Below are 21,733 nucleotides of genomic sequence, written 5' to 3' on the forward strand. Positions count from 1 at the left end.
CTGAGCCTATTAGGAGTAATTTCTGAGCGCATAATCAAGAGTGACCCCTGAGCGCCGCCCGAAAGAAATTTACTCTGAATTGTGTCAAAGACAACTTGCACGCAACTGACCCGGGTTCAATATCAGGCCTCCCATAAGGTTCCCATTGAGTACTTGCCAATCACTCTAGCTCAGGAGTGATCCCTGAGTGCAAAACTGGAGTAACCCCTCAGCACCGCCAGTTGTGCTTCCCCCCCCCCCCCAAAATAACTGACGAATGTTTTTTTTTTTTTTGTTTTTTTGTTTTTTTTTTGGTTTTTGGGCCACACCCGTTTGACGCTCAGGGGTTACTCCTGGCTATGTGCTCAGAAATCGCCCCTGGCTTGGGGGGACCATATGGGACGCCGGGGGATCGAACCTCGGTCCGTTCCTTGGTAGCACTTACAAGGCAGACACCTTATCTCTAGCGCCACCTTCCCGGCCCCTAACTGACGAATGTTTAAGATACTTTTACTAAACACAGAAAAGGAATAATTTACTTTATGTTCACATGCAAGACCATTGTTAAAAAGCGGTGTTGAAGAATAGGGGCCAACTAGGCTAGTTCCTAAAGAGGTGCTGCTGCCAGTAGTAGGGCATTTGCCTTGCACGTGGCTGACCCAGGATGGGGTTCAATCCCCAGCGTCCCACATGGACCAATGCGCCAGGAATGACTTTTTTTTTTTTTTTTTTTTTTGGTTTTTTGGTTTTTGGTTGTTAGATCACACCTGGCAGCATTCAGAGGTTTCTCCTGTCTACGATCAGAAATCACTCCTGGCAGGCTCGGGGAACCTAATGGGCTTCCGGGACTCGAACCACCATCCTTCTACATGCAAGGCAAACACCCTACCTCCATGCTATCTCTCCGGCGCCAGGAGTGATTTCTGAACGCAGAGCCTGGAGTAACCCCTGAAAGTCACCAGGTATGCCCCTCCAAAAAAACAAAAACAGAAACAAAAAAATAACCCGACAGGCTCAGGGGACCATATGGGATGCCAGGATTTGAATCACCATCCTTCTGCATCTAAGGCAAACACTCTACCCCTGTGCTATCTCTCCAGTCCCAGCTTAATTGGTTTTGGAGATACTACAGGACCTATGGTTCCCTGGGCACAATCAGGAGTAAGTCCTGAGCAATGCTGAGGGGACCCAAATCTCCCAAAAAAGATTATTTGGATGTAGAATAGTGATATCAGTAAATATTGTGCTTGATTGCATTAGTATCATTGCTTTCTCTTGTACTTGAACTTTTTGTTGTAAAAACAAGACAAAAGAAACTTTTTAGAGTATTACTTCCATTTTATTTACCCTCAGAGGACTTTGTCTTTAGTTCTTTTCGTTCTTGTTGATTCTGTTTTTGGGGGCTAAGCCTGGTGACGATCAGGGGTTACACCTGGCTATGCACTCAGAAATCACTACCGGTTTGGGGGACCATTTGGGATGCCGGGGATCAAACCGAGGTTCGTCCTGGGTCAGGCACAAGCAAGGCAAATGCCCTACCACTGCGCTACTGCTCTGGTCCTGTCTTTAATTCTTAATGTTTTTAGTTGCTTTACATAGGTTTTGATGAAGGTCTTGGGGCAACACCCACAGGTCTGAACCTAGATGGAGGTGTTCGGTCCTTGCAGGCCTCATATACAGCTTGGGAAGTACATAAACCTGAAAAAGATGCTTGCTTTGGAAATGTCCCTCACTGGCAGCAGTCTCTCTGATGTTTCTATTGAAAAAATTCTTAATAGTTTTGTCCTTGGGGACACACTGGGCACATGTGGTGCAGCGAATTGGCTGCACATATTCGAGACCCTTTTTGACTCACCCATTGTTCCTTCTTGGTCATCTTGGAAGTGAAAACTCAAAAAAGGAGACAAAAGAAATTTAACATCTTGGGGGCCGGGCGGTGGCGCTGGAGGTAAGGTGCCTGCCTTGCCTGCGCTAGCCTAGGACGGACCGTGGTTCGATCCCCCGGCATCCCATATGGTCCCCCAAGAAGCCAGGAGCAACTTCTGAGCGCATAGCCAGGAGTAACCCCTGAGCGTCACAGGGTGTGGCCCAAAAACCAAAAAAAAAAAAAAAAGAAAAGAAATTTAACATCTTATTAAAGCAATTGTGAATAAAAACATGAGACACCTATTAGAGTGAAAAAATAATATATTTTTTAAAGTTTGGCTGCTTTCATAGCAAATGCCCTACCCACTGTGCTATTGATCTGCCCTCCTCCTCCATTCCAATCATCTCAGTGAATAGAGGAGCATAAGGGCTGGAATATTTAATTTTGGTTTTTGTTTGTTTGTTTGTTTTTTGGGCCACACCAGTTTGACGCTCAGGGGTTGCTCCTGGCTATGTGCTCAGAAATCGCTCCTGGCTTGGGGAAACCAGATGGGACACCGGAGGATCGAACCGCGGTCCGTCCTACGCTAGCGCTTGCAAGGCAGACACCTTACCTCTAGCGCCACCTTCCCGGCCCAGAATATTTAGTTTTGTAACAAAATTACCAAACTGCCTTTTTTTGTTTGTTTGTTTTTTTGTTTTTTGGGTCACACCTGGCAGTGCTCAGGGGTTACTCCTGGCTGTCTGCTCAGAAATAGCTCCTGGCAGGCACGGGGGACCATATGGGACACCGGGATTCGAACCAACCACCTTTGGTCCTGGATCGGCTGCTTGCAAGGCAAACGCCGCTGTACTATCTCTCCGGGCCCTTTTTTTTTTTTTTTTTAATAGTAGGCAACACACTTAACACACTTAAGACCTGTGAGAGGAGGCAGGAAACTTGCAGCTTCAGGCTATCTTACACAAGGTCTTGGGGTCCTGTGACAGTGGGAGATGAACTCAGGATCTTGCAGCTCAGCCCTGAGTTATCTTCTGGGACTCAGCCAGTTTTTCAAAGCAGACAAACCATTTTGCATTCCTACCAACAAAACAGAGTTTCCGGTATTCCAGGTCTTCAGGAACCTTTGTTGTCAGGGCTTTAGATTTAAAACATTTTGTTGTTTGGGGGCCATACTGGAGGTGCTCAGGAAACCATATGCAGTGGCAGGATTCAAACTGGGATCCACTGCATAGAAGCTGCACCTTAACTCCAGGACTTTTTTTTTTTTTTTTGGTTTTTGGGTCACACCCGGCAGTGCTCAGGGGTTACTCCTGGCTATCTGCTCAGAAATAGCTCCTGGCAGGCACGGGGTACCATATGGGACACCGGGATTCGAACCAACCACCTTTGGTCCTGGATTGGCTGCTTGCAAGGCAAACACCGCTGTGCTATCTCTCCGGGCCCAACTCCAGGACTTTATAGACCCTCAAACTTTAAAATATATTTTATTTTTTCACTCTAAAATCTCTGACATCCCATATTGTCTCCCGAGTCTGCCAGGAATGATTTTTGTTTTGGTGATGATCCTGGCACCAGAATCGCTCCTGGCTTGGGGGGACTATATGGGATGCCAGAGGATTGAACTGCAGTCCATCCTGGGTCAGCCGTGTGCAAGGCAAATGCCCTACCACTGCACCACTGCTGCAGCCCCAAGAATGATTTCTGAGCTCAGAGCTAGGAGTGCCACTGGGTGTGGGGAAAAAAAGTCTACACAAAAATGCAAAAGAGGCCGGAGAGATAGCATGGAGGTGGGCGTTTGCCTTGCATACAGAAGGACAGTGGTTCGAGTCTCAGCATCCCCTATTGTCCCCCGTGCCTGCCAGGGGCGATTTCTGAGCATAGAGCCAGGAGTACCGTAAGTGCTGCTGGGTGTGACCCAAAAACCAAAAGAAAATAGGGGCCAGAGAGATAGCCTGGAAGTAGGGTGTTTGCCTCTCGTGCAGAAGGATGGTGGCTCAAATTCCAGCATCCCATATGATCCCCCGAGCCTGCCACGGGTGACTTCTGAACACAGAGCCAGGAGTAACCCCTGAGTGCTGCTGGGTGTGACCCAAAAAAAAAAAAAGAATGCAAAATAGCATTTTTTTTGGTTTGCTTTTGATTTTTGGGTCACACCTGGCAGCGCTCAGGGGTTACTCCTGGCTCTATGCTCAGAAATCTCCCACCGCAGGCTTTGGGGACCATATGGGCTGCCAGTATTTGAACCACTAGCCTTCTGCATGCAAGGCAAATGCCTTAACACTGTGTTTTCTCTCCAGCCCCCAAAATAGCATTTTTTTAAAATTTCTGGCCACACACTGATCATCAGGGGTTACTCCTGGCTATGTGCTCAGAAATTGCTCCTGGTTTGGAGGACCATATGGGACGCCAGGGAATCAAACCACAATCCATCCTGGGTCAGCTGTGTGCAAGGCAAATGCCTTACCACTGTGTCATCGCTCCAGCTCCACAAAATAGCATTTTAATGTCAGCAGAGTCAAATGAGGGTCATAGAGATAGCAGGGGTTATGGTGTTTGCTGTGCATGCTGGCGACTCTTAATTCCTGGCACCATATATGGGTCATCAGGAGTGACCACAGAGCCAGAAATAGCCCCTGAACAAGCACTGCCAGGTGTGACCTAAATGAAAAAGACTTCTCAAACCCATGTTCCCTTTTGAGTAAGTATCTTGCTATCTCAATGTTCTTTGCTTATTTCCATTTTTTTTTGTTTGTTTTTGGGTCACAACCGGCAGCGCTCAGGGGTTACTCCTGGCTCTATGCTCAAAAATAGCTCCTGACAGGCTCGGGGGACCATATGGGATGCCGGGATTCCAACCACCATCCTTCTGCATGCAAGGCAAATGCCTTACCTCTGTGCTATCTCTCCAGCCCCCACCTTTATTTCCTTTTTTTGTTTTGTTTTGTTTTTTGGTCACACCCGGCAATGCTCAGGGGTTACTCCTGGCTCTATGCTCAGAAATGGCTCCTGGCAGGCTCAGGGGACCATATGGGATGCCAGGATTCGAACCACTGACCTGCATGCAAGGCAAACACCTTACCTCCATGCTATCTCTTCGGCTCCTTATTTCCATTTTTTTTTGTTTTTGTTTTTGGGCCACACCCGTTTGACGCTCAGAGGTTACTCCTGGCTATGTGCTCAGAAATCGCCCCTGGCTTGGGGGGACCATATGGGACGCCGGGGGATCGAACCGCGGTCCTTCCTTGGCTAGCGCTTGCAAGGCAGACACCTTACCTCCAGCGCCACCTACCCGGCCCCCTTATTTCCATTTTTTAAGTGAGTTCCATTCAATAAAAATGCCTTTACTTGAACCCGGAGAGGTGGCGCTAGAATAAGGTGTCTGCCTTGCAAGCGTTAGCCTAGAACGGACCTCAGTTCCACCTGCATCCCATATAGTCCCTCAAGCCAGGGTCGATTTCTGAGTGTATAGCCAAGAGTAATTCCTGAGCATAAAATGGGTGTGGTCCAACCTGGCACTGCATATGATTCCCTGAGTCCTGACAAAAACCCCTTATCGGGGCCGGGCGGTGGCGCTGGAGGTAAGGTGCCTGCCTTGCCTGCGCTAGCCTAGGACAGACCTCGGTTCGATCCCCCGGCGTCCCATATGGTCCCCCAAGAAGCCAGGAGCAACTTCTGAGCGCATAGCCAGGAGTAACCCCTGAGCGTCACAGGGTGTGGCCCAAAAACCAAAAAAAAAAAAAAAAAAAACCCTTATCATAGAGCCAGTAAGCAAGCCAGTACGTAAGCACAGTTGGGTGTGCCCCAACACACACACACACACACACACACACACACACACACACACACGAACTTTAAATATGTATTAGTAAGTGAAAGGAATTATATAAAAAGATATATTTGAAAGCCAGAAAGTACAGTAGATAAAGTACATTGAATTGTATATTTGCCATATAAAAAGATATATTTGAAAGCCAGAAAGGAAAGTACAGTATATAATGTACATTGAATTATATATTTGCCTTGCAGGACCTTTGATTCCCCAGCATCCTGCATGGTCCCCCCAAACACCACCAGGGCAATTCCTGAGCACAGAGCCAGGAGTACCTCCTGAACACTGTCAGGTGTACCCTCCCTCGAAAAAAGATATAGTCGATATAACTCAAACTAAACTATGATGTTTTAGAAAAGACAAATCTTAGGGCCCGGAGAGATAGCACAGCGGCATTTGCCTTGCAAGCAGCTGATCCAGGACCAAAGGTGGTTGGTTCGAATCCCAGTGTCCCATATGGTCCCCCGTGCCTGCCAGGAGCTATTTCTGAGCAGACAGCCAGGAGTAACCCCTGAGCACCGCCGGGTGTGGCCCAAAAACCAAAAAAAAAAAAAAAAAAAAAAAAAAAAACCAAAGAAAAGACAAATCTATAAGGGAATTGAAAAATTGTGGGCTGGAGTGATAGTAGAGCAGATAGAGCGCTTGTTTTGCATATGGCTGATCCAAATACAGTCCCTGGAACCATAAGCAATCCCTGGAACCTGCACTCAGCTGTGTAGGTTGAAGGGAATTGAATGGTTGCAAGGATTGGGGGAAGGGAAGGAGAAATTAAAAAGAGTATGGTCAAAAAAAATTTTTTTTTCTTTGGTTTTGGGGTCACACCTGGCAGTGCTCAGGGTTTACTCCTGGCTCTGTGCTCAAAAATCACTCCTGGTAGACAGGGGACCATATGGAATGCTGGGATTCGAACCACTGTTGGTCCTGGGTCCACTTGCAAGGCAAATGCTCTCCCGCTGTGCCCAATATGGGCAATTTTTTTTTACAGTGACACCCAGTGGTATTCAGTTATTCCTGGCTCTGCGCTTAGGGGTTATTCCTGGCTCTGCACTCAGAAACTACTCCTGGTGGTGCTCAGGGGACCACATAGGATGCCAGGGATTGAACCCAGTTTGCCCACATACATGGCAAATGCCCTAGTTTCTGTACTATAATCCTCCAGACCCATAGTAGGACATTTTTGAGAACTGCTCTAGACAGTATTATAATAGTGTATTACTTCATGCATATTATGCATTTGTCCAGTGTACAATATAATGAATCCTAATGTCAAATCCTGGCTCTGCACTCAGGAATCACTCCTGGTGGTACTCAGGGGACCATAGAGAATGCCAGAGATTGAATCTGGGTTGACCATGTGCAAGGCAAACACCGTACCCACTGTGTTATCACTCTGGCCCTGCATAAGTGTTTTATCTGAGAACTATGAACCAACCATCACACTTGAATGTTCTGTGTACAAATCTTCCATTTCCTCACACAAAACAATAAAGAGAGATATCAGAAATCTAGAGTCAAGATTAATAAACTTGGGGCCTGAGCGATAGCACAGCTGTAGGGCATTTGTCTTCTACTGGATGGACCCCCGGTTCGATTCCTGGCATGCCACAGAGTCGCCTGAGCCTGCTAGGAGCGATTTCTGAGCACACAGCTTTGAATAAACCCTGAGCGCTGATGGGTGTGACCCAAACCATCCCCCTGCCAAAGAAAGATTGGTGGGGCACCAGGGATCAACTGGAGCCGGATATGCACAAGGCAAATATGCACCTGCTGCACTATTGCTCCAGCCCCTCTTCCTTCCTTCATTCCTTCCTTCCTTCCTTCCTTCCTTCCTTCCTTCCGTCCTTCCTTCCTTCCTTCCTTCCGTCCTTCCTTCCTTCCTTCCTTCCTTCCTTCCTCTTTTTCTCTTTCTCTTTCTCTCACCCTTCCTTCCTTCCTTCCTTCCTTTTTTCTTTCTTTCTTTCTTTCTTTCTTTCTTTCTTTCTTTCTTTCTTTCTTTCTTTCTTTCTTTCTTTCTTTCTTTCTTTCTTTCTTTCTTTCTTTCTTTCTTTCTTTCTTTCTTTCTTTCTTTCTTTCTTTCTTTCTTTCTTTCTTTCTTTCTTTCTTTCTTTCTTTCCACATCTAGCAATGCAGGGCCACTCTCAGCTCAGCCTGGCTTGGGCCACTGGTGCTTGGAGGTCACTAAGGCCATACCCGGTGCTGGGACCTTGTAGATAGCATTTGAGCTCTCTCCCTGACCCCATTAAAAGCATTCTTGGGGCCCAAATGTGTCTCAGTAGTAGAGATGTGTGAAGCCCTAAGTCAATCTCTAGCATTATAAAAGGGGGAACCAAAAAAAAAAAAACCAGCACAAAGGGCCAGAGTCCATGCTTTCAAGTGGGATCCCTGGGTTCAATCCCTGGCCTCGAATTCCCAAACATCACAGTGAACAAACCCCAAGCATTGTCAGATGTGGCCCAGAAAACTGAATAAGCATGTGGAGCAACAGTATGCTGCTTTGCAAGCCCCTGGATGCATATAACCCCTCCAATCTCCACCAGCAATGAACCCTGAGTATCTGGTAAAGTTTTGGTGTGGCCAAAACACACACACACATACACACACGAGAAAACAAATCTCTGGGATCAGAGTACACAAAGGCTGCACAAAAGCTGACCTGGATTTGATCCCTCACAACCTGTATGGTGCCTGAGTTCTGCCAGAGCCAAGAACAAGTTCTGAGCACTGCTGAATCTGGCCCCTAAACCAATACCCTCCCCTCCACCTTCCAAACCAGCAAATGACCTGGTAAATTTTAAGAGCTTTTCTGGAGGTTCTAGCAGGGGAGCACAGCCAGTCATATACCTTTGACCGAAGAACGGTCTGTCTCTATTTGGGGAAGGCCATCTTCTTTGACATGGAGCGATGAGAGAGGAAGGGGACACCTGCCTAGCCAGCCAGATCAGCCGAATCAACCCTGGTGATCAATGGAATGACAGATGTTGCAGCCATCTTTACATCCTGGCATGGTAAAGTTGAAGGTAGGTGTTCCTAGGGACAGATAATTTTGGCTGAAATTACTGAGTTAACAGTGTTTTCACTGTTAGTAGTTTAACTACTATCGAGGCTCTAGCCCATTTCTAGGTCATCCAAACAAACAAGGTAGGCAAAGAAAGATATTAGAAAGTTATTCAGAGGATATTCAGGTTAGGAAGATAGTATAAGAGGTAAAGGGCCGGGCCCGGAGAGATAGCACAGCGGCATTTGCCTTGCAAGCAGCCGATCAAGGACCAAAGGTGGTTGGTTCGAATCCCGGTGTCCCATATGGTCCCCCGTGCCTGCCAGGAGCTATTTCTGAGCAGACAGCCAGGAGTAACCCCTGAGCACCGCTGGGTGTGGCCCAAAACCAAAAAAAAAGAGGTAAAGGGCCTGGAGAGATAGGACAGCGGTGTTTGCCTTGCAAGCAGCTGGTCCAGGACCTAAGGTGGTTGGTTCAAATCCTGGTGTCCCATATGGTCCCCCGTGTTTGCCAGGGGCTATTTCTGTGCAGACAGCCAGGAGTAACCCCTGAGCACTGCAGGATGTGGCCCAAAAGCCAAAAAAAAAAAAAAAAAAAAAGAGGTAAGGTACTTACTTTGCATGTCATGTGGCCAAACCTGGCACCACAAATTGTGCCCTGAGCATTTCCAGGGGTCACTCTTGAGCACAAAGCCAGAAATAACCCCTGAGCTCAACCCCTGCAAGACAAACCAAAAAAGTAGAGAATGTATCTCTTAATCCACTGTCAAGTTTCAATTCAGTGAATTCTTTGTGGGGTGAGAAACTGGGTTAGTTCTTCTAACACACAAGATTGCATGATTTTACTAAACTCAATGTGTTTGGACTGTTACATACCAAGCACTGGACAAATTACAGAGGAGAGAACAAAGGATTAATTTGTGTCCTCTGCCCTACAGAAGCTTAAGAAAAAAATATAAAGGAGCCACAAGATGGCTCAAAGAGCTGGAGCACATGCGTCATAGGTTTGGAGCCTCAGGTTCCATCTCTGGTACATTGCGTGCTTCTTCAAGCACAGCCAGGAATCAATTCACAGCACTAGATTAGACGTGGGTTTCAAACATGAACAGGTATGATCCCAAAATTAAAAGGAGAAGAAAAAGAGCTGGGGGTGGAGGGGAACAGAGCAATAGCATAGCTGTATGGTGTTTGCTTGATGGACCGGGTTTGATCATCAGCATCCCATATGATTCCCCCAAGGAGCACAAAGCCAGGAATAACCCCTGAGCGCCACCCAGAGTGTCACTGGGTGTGGACCCTCCCCCCAGAAAAACAACACCAAACAAAACTAGAAAAGGGGTAAAATCACATAAAAATGAAGGGAGAGGGTCTGAGAGATAGTACAGTGGGTAGGGCTCTTGCCTTGCACATAATCAAACCGAAATCCTATATGGTCTCCTGTGCCTGCCAGGAGAAGTTTCTGAGTGCAGAGCCAGGACTAATCCTGTGCATAACCAGGTATGGCTTAAAACAAAACAAACAAACAAACAAACAAAAAAGGAATGAAAAAGAAGAATAGGAGAATATAGAAAAAGCTTTCAGTATTAAATGGGGTTAAAAGTGTATGAGAGGGCCTGGAGAGATAGCACAGCGGTGTTTGCCTTGCAAACAGCCGATCCAGGACCAAAGGTGGTTGGTTCGAATCCCGGTGTCCCATATGGTCCCCCGTGCCTGCCAGAAGCTATTTCTGAGCAGACAGCCAGGAGTAACCCCTGAGCACCGCCCGGTGTGACCCCCCCAAAAAAAAGTGTATGAGAGGGGTCTGAAGATATTCCAGGGGGGGGCGAGTGGAGGGTTGGGGAGGGGGAGTCACTTGCTTTGCCTGCAGTCAACCCAGGGGTCACTACTGAGCAAAGAAGCAGGATGGCGGGCCTGGGGAAAGCAGGGTGTTATTCAAACTTCCCTCTCACCCACCCCACAAAAACCAACAAATGCTATAACTCTGGGGAAGAAATGAATTGACAAGAGAAACTGTGCACCCCCTGGCATGAACTGCCAAGACTTGGTGCAAGCCGTCACCACCTGGCATAGGTTTGCATGGTCTGGCATTGAGACATAGGCTGGCACCATCTGGCTTGGATTGACATCATCGTGCACAGGTTGGTAATGTCTGTCATGGACTGGCACAAGAGGGCTCTGGCTGGAATGTACTATCACAAGTTGGCATGAATTGGCACAGGCTAGCAGGATCTGACACTGACTGCTTATAGATTGGCAGGAACTACCACTGCTGCCACAGGTTGGCACGGGCTGGTAAATAGGGCCCAACTCTCCTCCTAGGACTCTCCTCTTTTTTTTTTTTTTTTGGTTTTTGGGCCACACCCGGTAACGCTCAGGGGTTACTCCTGGCTATGTGCTCAGAAGTTGCTCCTGGCTTGGGGGACCATATGGGACACCGGGGGATCGAACCGAGGTCCGTCCAAGGCTAGCGTAGGCAAGGCAGGCACCTTACCTTTAGCGCCACCACCCGGCCCCAGGACTCTCCTCTTGCAGCTGGGGTAAATCACCATCAAGTTAATGACCTTTGAAAGTACATGCCTGAGGACTTTTTGAGGTGCCAGGGATCAAACCCAGATTAGTAAGATGCAAGATAAGCATCTTACCCACTGTACTTTGTCTCTGGCCCTGCAGGAATTTTGAGATGAACTGGCGTTCATGTCCCAAATGTAAGATCTAGGAACCAGAGAGTTAGTACAGGGATAACTTTTGTTTTTTTTTTTTGGGTCACACTCAGTGATGCTCGGGGGTTACTCCTGGCTATCCCTCTGGCCCCATAACTTTTTTTTTTTTTTTTTTGGTTTTTGGGCCACACCCGGTAACGCGCAGGGGTTACTCCTGGCTATGCGCTCAGAAGTCGCTCCTGGCTTGGGGGACCATATGGGACGCCGGGGGATCGAACCGCGGTCCGTCTCCTAGGCTAGCGCAGGTAAGGCAGGCACCTTACCTCCAGCGCCACCGCCCGGCCCCCATAACTTTTTTTTTGTTTTTGGGCCACACCCAGTGACGCTCAGGGGTTACTCCTGGCTATGCGCTCAGAAATCACTCCAGGCTTGGGGGACCATATGGGACACTGGGAAATAGAACCGTGGTCCATCCCAGGCTTGTGCGCACAAGGCAGACGCCTTACACCCTGCGCCACTGCTCTGGCCCCACTTTTTTATTTTTTCATTTTATTTTATTGAAACAATTGTGACCTACAAAGTCCTTCATAGCTGAATTTCAGATATACAGTGAGTCAGGGCCATTCCTTCCACCAATGAACTCAGAGTGCATCTTATACCACTACACTTTGGCTCTTGGCCTGCCAGGATAACAGCCCCTATTTAAGTTTAGATTGTTAAAGTTTAGGTCTCTTGATTCTATTGTCATTAATTTTGGCTTGAATATTTAGTTCTGTCTTTATTTTTTTCCCACCAATGCATCTGAGACCACTTGGCCCCTAGCCCCAAGCCTTTCTTTATTCCTTTCTTCCCAGGGTTTTTTTTTGGGGGGTGGGGTCACACCTGGCAGTGCTCAGGGGTTACAACTGGCTCTGTGCTCAGAAATTGCTCCTGGCCGGCTCCAGAAATTATATGGGATGGCAGGATTCGAACCACCGACCTTCTGCATGCAAGACAAACGCTCTAACCTCCATGCTATCTCTCTGGCCCTCTTCCCAGTTTTTTAGAAAAATGCAGAAATATCTGGCAAAACAAAGTAATCTGTGTCCCAAGGTTCTAAGAAAAAGGCAGGAGCCCCTATTTAAAAGATAAGAAAGGGGTCGGTGAGGTGGCGCTAGCCAAGGAAGGACCATGGTTAGATCCCCCTGCGTCCCATAAGGTCCCCCTAAGCCAGGGGCAATTTCTGAGCACTTAGCCAGGAGTAACCCCTGAGCATCAAACGGGTGTGGCCCCCTCCCAAAAAAAAAAGATAAGAAATAAAAAAATAGGGCCGGAGAGATAGCATGGAGGTAAGGCATTTGCCTATCATGCAGAAGGTCGGTGGTTTGAATCCTGGCATCCCATATAGTCCCCTGAGCCTGCCAGTAGCGATTTCTGAGCATAGAGCCAGGAGTAACCTCTGAGCACAGCCGGGTGTGACCCAAAAATAATAATAATAATAATAATAATAATAATAATAAATTTAAAAAAATTTAAAAAGGGTGGGTGGATGTGGCAGCTTTTGTTGTTGTTTTTGCATAGGCACAGCAAAATATGGGAAAAATAGAAAGAAAAAACCTGGAGCTGGGAAGGTGGCGCTACAGGTTAGGTGTCTGCCTTGCAAGCGGATGGACCGTGGTTCGATCCCCCGGGTGTCCCATATGGTCCCCCCAAGCCAGGGGTGATTTCTGAGCGCATAGCCAGGAGTAACCTCTGAGCTTCAAATGGGTGTGGCCCAAAAACCAAAAAAAAAAAAAAAAAAAAAAAAGAAAGAAAGAAAGAAAAAAACCTTTGGCCTAAAACCTTGTTTGTTTTTGGGCCACACCCTGCAGCATTTGGGGGTTACTCTTGGCACTATGCTCAGAAATTCTGAAATCGGGCCTGGAGAGATAGCTCAGTGGCTTTTGCCTTGCAAGCAGCCGATCCAGGACCAAAGGTGGTTGGTTCGAATCCCGGTGTCCCACATGGTCCCCCGTGCCTGCCAGGAGCTATTTCTGAGCAGACAGCCAGGAGTAATTCCTGAGTACCACCAGGTGTGGCCCAAAAACCAAAAACCAAAAAAAAAAAAAAAAAAAGAAATTCAGAAATCATTCAAGGACCATATGTGATGCTTAAAATCAAACCTGAACTGGTTCCCTGGGTTTCTCTCAGGTCAACCACAAGCAAAGCAAATGCCCTATAGCTGTCCTATTGCTCTGGCCCCAGGGATAACCTTTGTATGCATGCCTTGCATGCCAGGGTCCCACTGATCCAGGATCAAATCCCCAGGCAGGCACTAGGAGTCACTCATCAGCACAGAGGCAGAAATAGCCCCTGAACAATGCCAGGTTTGGCCCCCAAAAATCTCTTTTCAAAATAATAGCAAATGTGGGGGTCATTGGGGGTCGGAGAGATTGCATAAAAGTATGTCATTTGTCTTGCATGCAGAATGGTGGTTCGAATCCTGGCATCCCATATGGTCCCCTGAGCCTGCCAGGAGCAATTTCTGAGCACAGAGCCAGGAGTAACCCCTGAGAGCTGCCAGGTGAGATCCCCAAAAATGTGGGGGTCAGGAATGTAGCTCAAATGGTATTGCATGGGTGAGGACCTGGATTAAACAATATCTAGTACTGGGCCCGGAGAGATAGCACAGCGGCGTTTGCCTTGCAAGCAGCTGATCCAGGACCAAAGGTGGTTGGTTCGAATCCCGGTGTCCCATATGGTCCCCCGTGCCTGCCAGGAGCTATTTCTGAGCAGACAGCCAGGAATAACCCCTGAGCAAAGCCGGGTGTGGCCCCAAAACCAAAAAAAAAAAAAAAAAAAAAAAACAACAATATCTAGTACTGCATGAGTACTCCCCCTGAGTACTGCCTATGTAGCGAGGGTGTAAACCCTAATAACAAAAAACTGGGGAGAGCTCAGCAGACTGAACATATGTTTGCATGCAAGAGACCCAGATTAAACCTGGCATCCCATGGTCTCCAGAGCTCCTACTAGGAGCTCAGAGCACAGAATTGGGACCAGCTTCTGAATTCCTGCTTCCCCCACCTAATAAAAGCAAAAAACTATGGTCCCCCGTGCCTGCCAGGAGCTATTTCTGAGCAGATAGCCAGGAGTAACCTCTGAGCACTGCCGGGTATGGCCCAAAAACCAAAAAAAAAAAAAAAAAAAAAAAACAACAAAAAAGGGAGGGCTGAAGAGATACTTACCTGTACATGGCCAACCCCAACACCCTAGCAATCCATTTGGTACCCTGAGTCCTGCCAGACAGAGCCAGGAGTAAACCCTGAGCACAACTGAGTTTGATCTAACCCTCCTCCCACCCAAAAGAAATCATATAAATATATAAGTCGGGGCTGGTAGGGCATTTGCCTTGCATGTGCTAACAGAATGGATCATGGTTTGATCCCCTAGTGTCCCATATGGTCCCCTAAGCCAGGAGCGATTTCTGAGCTCTTAGTCAGGAGTAACCTCTGAGCATCACCAGGTATGGCCCCCAAACCAAAATATATATCTATATACAAGTAGATGCAATAGGCATATGTAATAAAAATATAACTTGTGGGCCCGGAGAGATAACACAGCGGCGTTGCAAGCAGCCGATCCAGGACCAAAGGTGGTTGGTTCAAATCCCGGTGTCCCATATGGTTCCCTGTGCCTGCCAGGAGCTATTTCTAAGCTGACAGCCAGGAGTAACCCCTGAGCAACGCCGGGTGTGGCCCAAAAACCAAAAAAAAAAAAAAAAAAAAGAAAAAGAAATATAACTTGTTTTGTTTTGGGACCACACCCACACTCAGGAATTACTTCTAGTGTTGCTCAGGGGACCATATGGGATGCCAGAGATTGAACCTGGGTTTGCCACCTGCATGGCAAGCACCCTACCTGCTGGGTGATGGGGACAGAACTTGTGGCCTCTGACGTGCACAGCACATACATACCCCAGCCCTGAAGCTAGCTCCCTGGGATATTTTTTGTTATTGTTGTTGTGGTTTGTTCTGAGGCAATACCTGGTAGTTCTTGGGACTTATATCTAGCTCTGCACTGAGGCATGGCTCCTGGCAGTGCTCAGAGGATCATGTTAGGTTTTTTTTTTTTGGGGGGGGGGCCCACATCCGGCAGTGCTCAGGGGTTACTCCTGGCTGTCTGCTCAGAAATAGCTCCTGGCAGGCACGGGGGACCATATGGGACACCAGGATTAGAATCAACCACCTTTGATCCTTGATTGGCTGCTTGCAAGGCAAACACCGCTGTGCTATCTCTCTGGGCCCATCATGTTAGGTTTCGGAATGAAGCCTAGGCCACATGAGAGGCATGTGACCTACCCACTATACTATCGTTCTGCCCCTATTTACATTTGTTTTATTTATTTTTATTTTTGTTGTTGTTGTTGTTTGATTTTTGGGTCACACCCAGCAGCGCTCAGGGGTTATTCCTGGTTCTATGCTCAGAAATCGCTCCTGGCAGGCTCAGGGGACCATATGGGATGCCGGGATTCGAACCAATGACCTTCTGCATGAAAGGCAAACGCCTTATCTCCAGCCCCCATTTGTTTTATTTATTGCCCACTTCCAACAGTGCTCAGGACTTACTTATGACTCAAGGAAAACTAGTAGTGGTGCTCAGAGGACCATATGGGTTGCCAGGTAAAGAACCCAAGAAGTTGGCTGCATGTAAGATAAGTGCCCTACTCACCATACTCAATTTAGCCCCGTTAACATTTTTTTTTTTTTTTTGGTTTTTGGGCCACCCTGGCGTTGCTCAGGGGTTATTCCTGGCTTTCTGCTCAGAAATAGCTCCTGGCAGGCACAGGGAACCATATGGGACACCGGGATTCAAACCAACCACCTTTGGTCCTGGATCAGCTGCTTGCAAGGCAAACGCCGCTGTGCTATCTCTCCGGGCCCCCGTTAACATTTTTAACACCAAATCTTTAAAATCCATTATGTATTTCATATCATATTTCAATTCAGATCAGCCACATACCAACTGCTCTAGAGTCACTTGTGGCCAGTGGCTGCTGTATTGGACGGTCCTAGGCCAGGTCAGACATTCTGAACTATTTTCATTTGGCCACATTTTAAGGATGGTGTGAAGTGGGGCTGCATTCCATACATCACATTCCTGAGAGAATCAAAATCAGGTCTTCGGAATAGAATCATTTTACCGAACGGGCAGAAGATTTCATTGTAAAGGACAATCATGCAACTTAAAATGCTACAGAGGGCAATTTTTTCCACTAATGCCTTTTTAAAAAGTGTTTGCCAGAGAAGTTGACATTTCCTCTTTAGAGCTGTGAATTTGGGGATGGGACAGGAATATTTGTTCCCTCCTGCATTTCTTTGTTATTATTCTGCTGTCTTGATAAACACCATCCGGGAAGAGTGAATTTTCTCTGGCCTGGATCCAGGTTGGTGGAAAAATCCTTTGCCTTCCCCTCTCCACAGGACAATCCTCTGGCCACGTTTTTGGACAGAGCTCAGCACCCCTGCGGTGACCCCTGACAGCACTGCAGGTTTGCTGAACTCTGGAAGGAAAGACAAGGGTAGTGGCCTCCTTTCTTGATGAGCACTGAGGGCAGCACCTGACCTAGGCCCTGTGCTGGGCACAGGCCATTTCCTCACACTTGCTGTCTCAGGCCAGCCAGAGAGGATCCACAGTCCTCCCAGCATTTAGTCACAAAGCAGAACTTTTTTATAGTTTATCACATTTTCTTATTTTGGTCTTAGGGCCATATCCGGCATTCCTTAGGGCTTACTCATGGCTCTGCACTCAGGGATCACTCTTGCTGGAGCTCAGGGCACCAAAATGGGGCGCTGGGGAATGGAACCTGGCAAGCAAGGCAAGTGCCTTCTGTACTATTGTTCCCACCTGGTTCTGGGCTTTCTAAGGCCTGGGGAGATCCAGGTACTCCAATGTAGTGTGTGAAGGAAATCGGACTCGGTCCTTTGCTTTGTCTCCTCAGGACCCTGGGCCTAGCAGGAGGTTTTTGAGAGGATTTCAATCTCTGGGAACTGGGGGACCCTCAGGAGGGCAAGGCGGGCCCCACCCAGGCCCTATCAGAAGTCCAGACTGCTGGATCTCACTTCTCCGGTTCCTGCCGCCTCCGGGGACTCAGGGCCCCGCGGCTGTGAGTCCCGGGGAGGAGCCGAGTACCTGGGAGAACCTGGGAGGTGCGGCGGGCGGGCTGAGAGGTGGGCGGAGGCGGCTACAAGGCGAGCGAGCAGGAAGTGAGCCGGGGCGGCCGGAGGAAACACACTGGGCCAGTTCTACGGCTGACATGTCCGGGACGCTCAGAGACATGGTGAGTGCCTGGGAAGTCGGACGGGGCAGCGGGGGTCCGGGGCCGGGGGGCCAGGCAGGGGCAGTCGGTGACAGCGTCCAGAGGGCTGGGGCCTGGGACTTTGACAACTTGCCTGGCCAACAGGTCGGAACCGCCCTCCCGGGAGGGTGTCCCGCGTCTGTCCTGTACCTTCCCGCGCCCGACGGGGTCGAGGGTGCGGACCCTGGAGCTGGGCTTGCTTGGGGAGGAATCGGATCGGGGATCGGGCATTCGAATTCTTGGCCCAGAGTTACCCAGAGACTTTCAGCCCTCCTCCCGGCTGGCCAGGGTTGTGGTGACACTCATCGCTCCCGCAGCGCCCCTCTCTCCTGGGTGCGACTGCAATTTGGCCCAACCCACGGCCCTCGGAGCAGAACCCCAGAGCTGACCCAGGGATTGACCCCCCTCCAGCGTCCTGATCGCCAGCGTCGGCTAAAGAAGCCGAAGATAATTGTCGGAGTTCATTTCCTTGGGGCCTGTTTCTGGAGGCCCCAGTGGGTCAGGGAGGGAGGAGCTTAAAATTGTTTTTCCCTCCCAGTTCACAAACCTTATCTGGAGGCCTGGGGCCCCGGGCTTTAGCTTCGAAGGTACTTAGCCTTGGTTTCCCTGCCTGCCCCCACTCTAAAGAAGGCAGCTGTTTTTGTTTAATATCTGCCCCAGCAGGCTGTGGCCTGGTGCCCACACATGTGGGGAAAGCAGAAGTTTGTGGTTCAACGGCGTGACCCTCTCTTCTGAGTCCTAGGAAGCGTGACCCTCTCTTCTGAGTCCTAGGAAGGGTTGGGGAGAGGGTTGCTGTTGGAATTCAGACACCCCAACCCACCAGCCCCCCCCCCCCCGTTCCCACTTCCCACCCTCTTATGTCTTGGGCCAGCAATGAGGGGGTTCTGCTAGCCAACATGGGCATTTTCAGTGAGTTCCGTGAAATAAGGAAAGAGAGGGAGATTGACCCTTAAAGAAAATATTGGTGGGACGCCAAAGTATTAGTACGGTGGGTAGTGCTGGCCTTGTACATGGCTGACTGGGTTCCGTCCCTGGCACCCAATATGCTCCCCTGAGCCCTGCCAAGATTGATCTCAGAGCACAGAGTCAGGAGTAAGTCCTGAGCACCGCCAGATCTGGCCTAAAACTCAAAAGGTTACTAAATAATAAGATTTTAAAAGAATGTATATTGGTGGGGTTCTGGGCTGAGTGACTTTTCCCTACAGTGAGGAGAAGGGATGCCTTAGTATTGAACTTTTCCTTGTCAGAGGACCTAAGAACCCCCCCCCCCCAAAGAAGTCTGATCTAATTTGTCTTGGATCACGTGCTTGACTTTACAATACATTTGTTTATTTTTACTATTTGGGTTATGAGATCATATCCAGCGGTGCTTGGAGCAACTTCTAGCGGTGCTCAGGGAACCATAAGGTACTGGGAATCGAACCCTGGCCTCCTGCTGCAAAGCCTGTACTCCCGTCCTCTGATCCATCTCCCTGGCCCTACAATATATTTCTTTCTCTTTTATTATGACATGAGTAATATGTGGAAGCATTCTCTATGTAAACAGTTCAGATAATATACAAAGCTAAAGGTCACCTGGGGCCTTCCCCTCCTCAGGCCTTTGAGGTAGCTTCTCTGGGTACCTCCACTTGGCTTAATGACCCCTTGTGCTGTCCTCACTCAGGAGGAGGCCGGAGGGGGTGGAGGAAATGACCGTGTCCGGAACCTGCAGAGTGAGGTGGAGGGCGTCAAGAACATTATGACCCAGAATGTGGAGCGTATCCTGGCCCGGGGAGAGAATCTTGACCATCTTCGTAACAAGACAGAGGACCTGGAAGCCACAGTGAGCTGGGGGAACTTTTGGGGCTCGTAAAGGGAAGAGAGGATTGTGGGGAGGGTTTCATGGGACAGAAGAAACTGTAGCAACAAAGCATTTCTATGCCTTCTCCCCTATTTTTGGAATCGATGCCAGGTGAATCCCTGCCTGTAATTCTGCTGGAGCAGCTCAGTTGGGGCATTCTTGGGCCTCTAGCCCATGAACTGAGTTTGGCTCTGAAATTTGCTCTCAGCCATCTTCTGACCTTTTCTGAGGAAATCCTCCTAGGACAGAAGGATGTGGAAAGCTCCTCAAGTCTTGCTGCCTCATCTTTAAAGAGAAGCTGAGGAGAGCAATTCCATTCTCTGCTGGCTCAAAGCTGGAATAATAGTAGCTCCCACATACCTTGCCGAAACCTCCTCCCTGGAGCAGAGGCTGCAGCCAGCTGCTGTGGAAGGGAGTTGAGCTAAAAGTCCACCTGGAGCCTAAGTAGCTAAGACCAGCTGGAAGAAGAGCTGCAGTGGCCTTCCTGGTCCTGTGTTGTGGGTTGTCTTGGGTATAAACCTCTTTATCTCTCTAGGACTTAGTGTCTCAGCTCCATGTAAAAAAGCCTGGGGAGTGGGACCTGGAAAACAGTTTCTAAACCAGAGTTGTGAAAAGTAGTTTTTCAAACTTCCAAATCCTGTTCTGCTCTGTGCCCCTTCAATAGTCCCCAGGTTGGGGCCGGAGAGATAGCATGGAGGTAAGGCATTTGCCTCTCATGCAGAAGGTCATCGGTTCAAATCCCGGCGTCCCATATGGTCCCCCGTGCTTGCTAGGAGCAACTTCTGAGCATGGAGCCAGGAGTAACTCCTGAGCAACTGCCGGGTGAGACCCAAAAACCAAAAAAAAAAAAAAAAGTTCCCAGGCATGATACAGGGAGTTAAAGGACCGGGTGGAGGGGAGGTGGGGGGTGGGAGAGCTAGAATGCCAGGGATGAGCTAGAGGGCCAGAGAGGGAGTTGGGGGGCCAGGGAGTTAGAAGCCCCAGCATCACCTCCGAGAGTAAATTTTGCCACCAAAATTTCAGACAAATGTGTCTGGGGTATACATCTGGGGTATACACATATGTTGAAGGCCTGTCAGTGTGCTTGGCAGTGTTGGTGTAAGAGTCTGATCACACTGGGTACATAACTCCCAGGAACCCACATATTCTAAGATTACCTTGGTCCATGAGATTGTCATGGATATCAAGAGAGAAGGGTAGGCCAGAGGGATAGCAAAGCAGATAAGGCACTTGCTTTGTACCACGCAGACCTAGGTTTGATCCCCAACACCCATACAGTCTCCTGAGCACAGACAGGTGTGGCCCCAAAACAAAGAAATAACAGGTAGAAAAAAAAAAAACACGGGCACCCAGTCACCTTAAGGACTACTGAACTATTTTGATGCCTGGGGTATGGGCTTCTGTTTTTCTCCGGGCCTTGGGAGAGAGCACTGGCTCATTCTGCTTTGTCTCCCACAGTCTGAGCACTTCAAGACTACATCACAGAAGGTGGCTCGGAAGTTCTGGTGGAAGAACGTGAAGATGATTGTCATCATTTGTGTGGTTGTCTTTATCATCATCCTCTTCATTGTGCTCTTTGCCACCGGTGCCATTCCAACATAGGGAATCTCTGATGCCTCATGGGGCAGCCCTACATGAGGGTGCCCAGAGGGGCCCTCTTTCCTATCTATTTCTACAAGGAATGCTGCTCAGTCCTCCTGCCCCTCACTCTGTACTCCTTTGTCCCCAAGGGCTCTTTGCTCCCCCAGAAGGAGAGAGCTGGACCTTGGTGGTTTCACAGGTTCTCAGAGTTGGTTGGAGAAACCCAGAAGGTCCAGCATGTGGTTGGTAAACTGTTGGTGGCCGGTGGGCAATAAAGACCTTTCACTGACTGTCCCCAGGCGTGTAAGGTACTATCTCTCCTTTTTCTCTTTGATCCTTCTTTTGTTTTTGTTTTTGTTTTTTGACCACACTGGTTAGGGGTTACTCCTTGCTCTGTGCTCAGAAATTACTCCTGACAAAACTTTTCCTGAGACCATGAAGAAAGACTTTGAGACTAGGTAACTTAGTATGCCTGGAGCCTGTAGTTGGTCTTATGGCAGGATGCTTCATAGGTAGGAACACACTTTTTTTTTAGGTCAAAGGTTATTTTCTTTCTATTTTCCCCAACTTTTGTGCACCTATGTAAAAAACTGCCATTCCTTTTTTATCTTTTAGACAGGGGCTTCTGCCTTTTTCATAGAACTTTGGAACATGAATTGCTTTGTTT

General features: G+C 48.5%; 1 protein-coding gene and 1 pseudogene across 1 annotated transcript; one reads left to right on the top strand and one right to left on the bottom strand.

Annotated features, from left to right (window-relative positions):
- Positions 1 to 1,570: 1,570 nt before the first annotated feature.
- On the bottom strand, positions 1,571 to 17,605 carry LOC126024171 (40S ribosomal protein S26-like; annotated as a pseudogene).
- On the top strand, positions 17,561 to 21,360 carry VAMP8 (vesicle associated membrane protein 8). The gene is made up of 3 exons (XM_049784965.1): positions 17,561 to 17,627; positions 19,309 to 19,467; positions 20,944 to 21,360. Exons 1-3 carry the CDS (start codon positions 17,604 to 17,606, stop codon positions 21,085 to 21,087), a joined length of 327 nt encoding a protein of 108 aa, XP_049640922.1. The 5' UTR covers positions 17,561 to 17,603; the 3' UTR covers positions 21,088 to 21,360.
- Positions 21,361 to 21,733: the final 373 nt, after the last annotated feature.

This window comes from Suncus etruscus, chromosome 12, assembly GCF_024139225.1.
Source record: "Suncus etruscus isolate mSunEtr1 chromosome 12, mSunEtr1.pri.cur, whole genome shotgun sequence".
NCBI lineage: Eukaryota > Metazoa > Chordata > Mammalia > Eulipotyphla > Soricidae > Suncus > Suncus etruscus.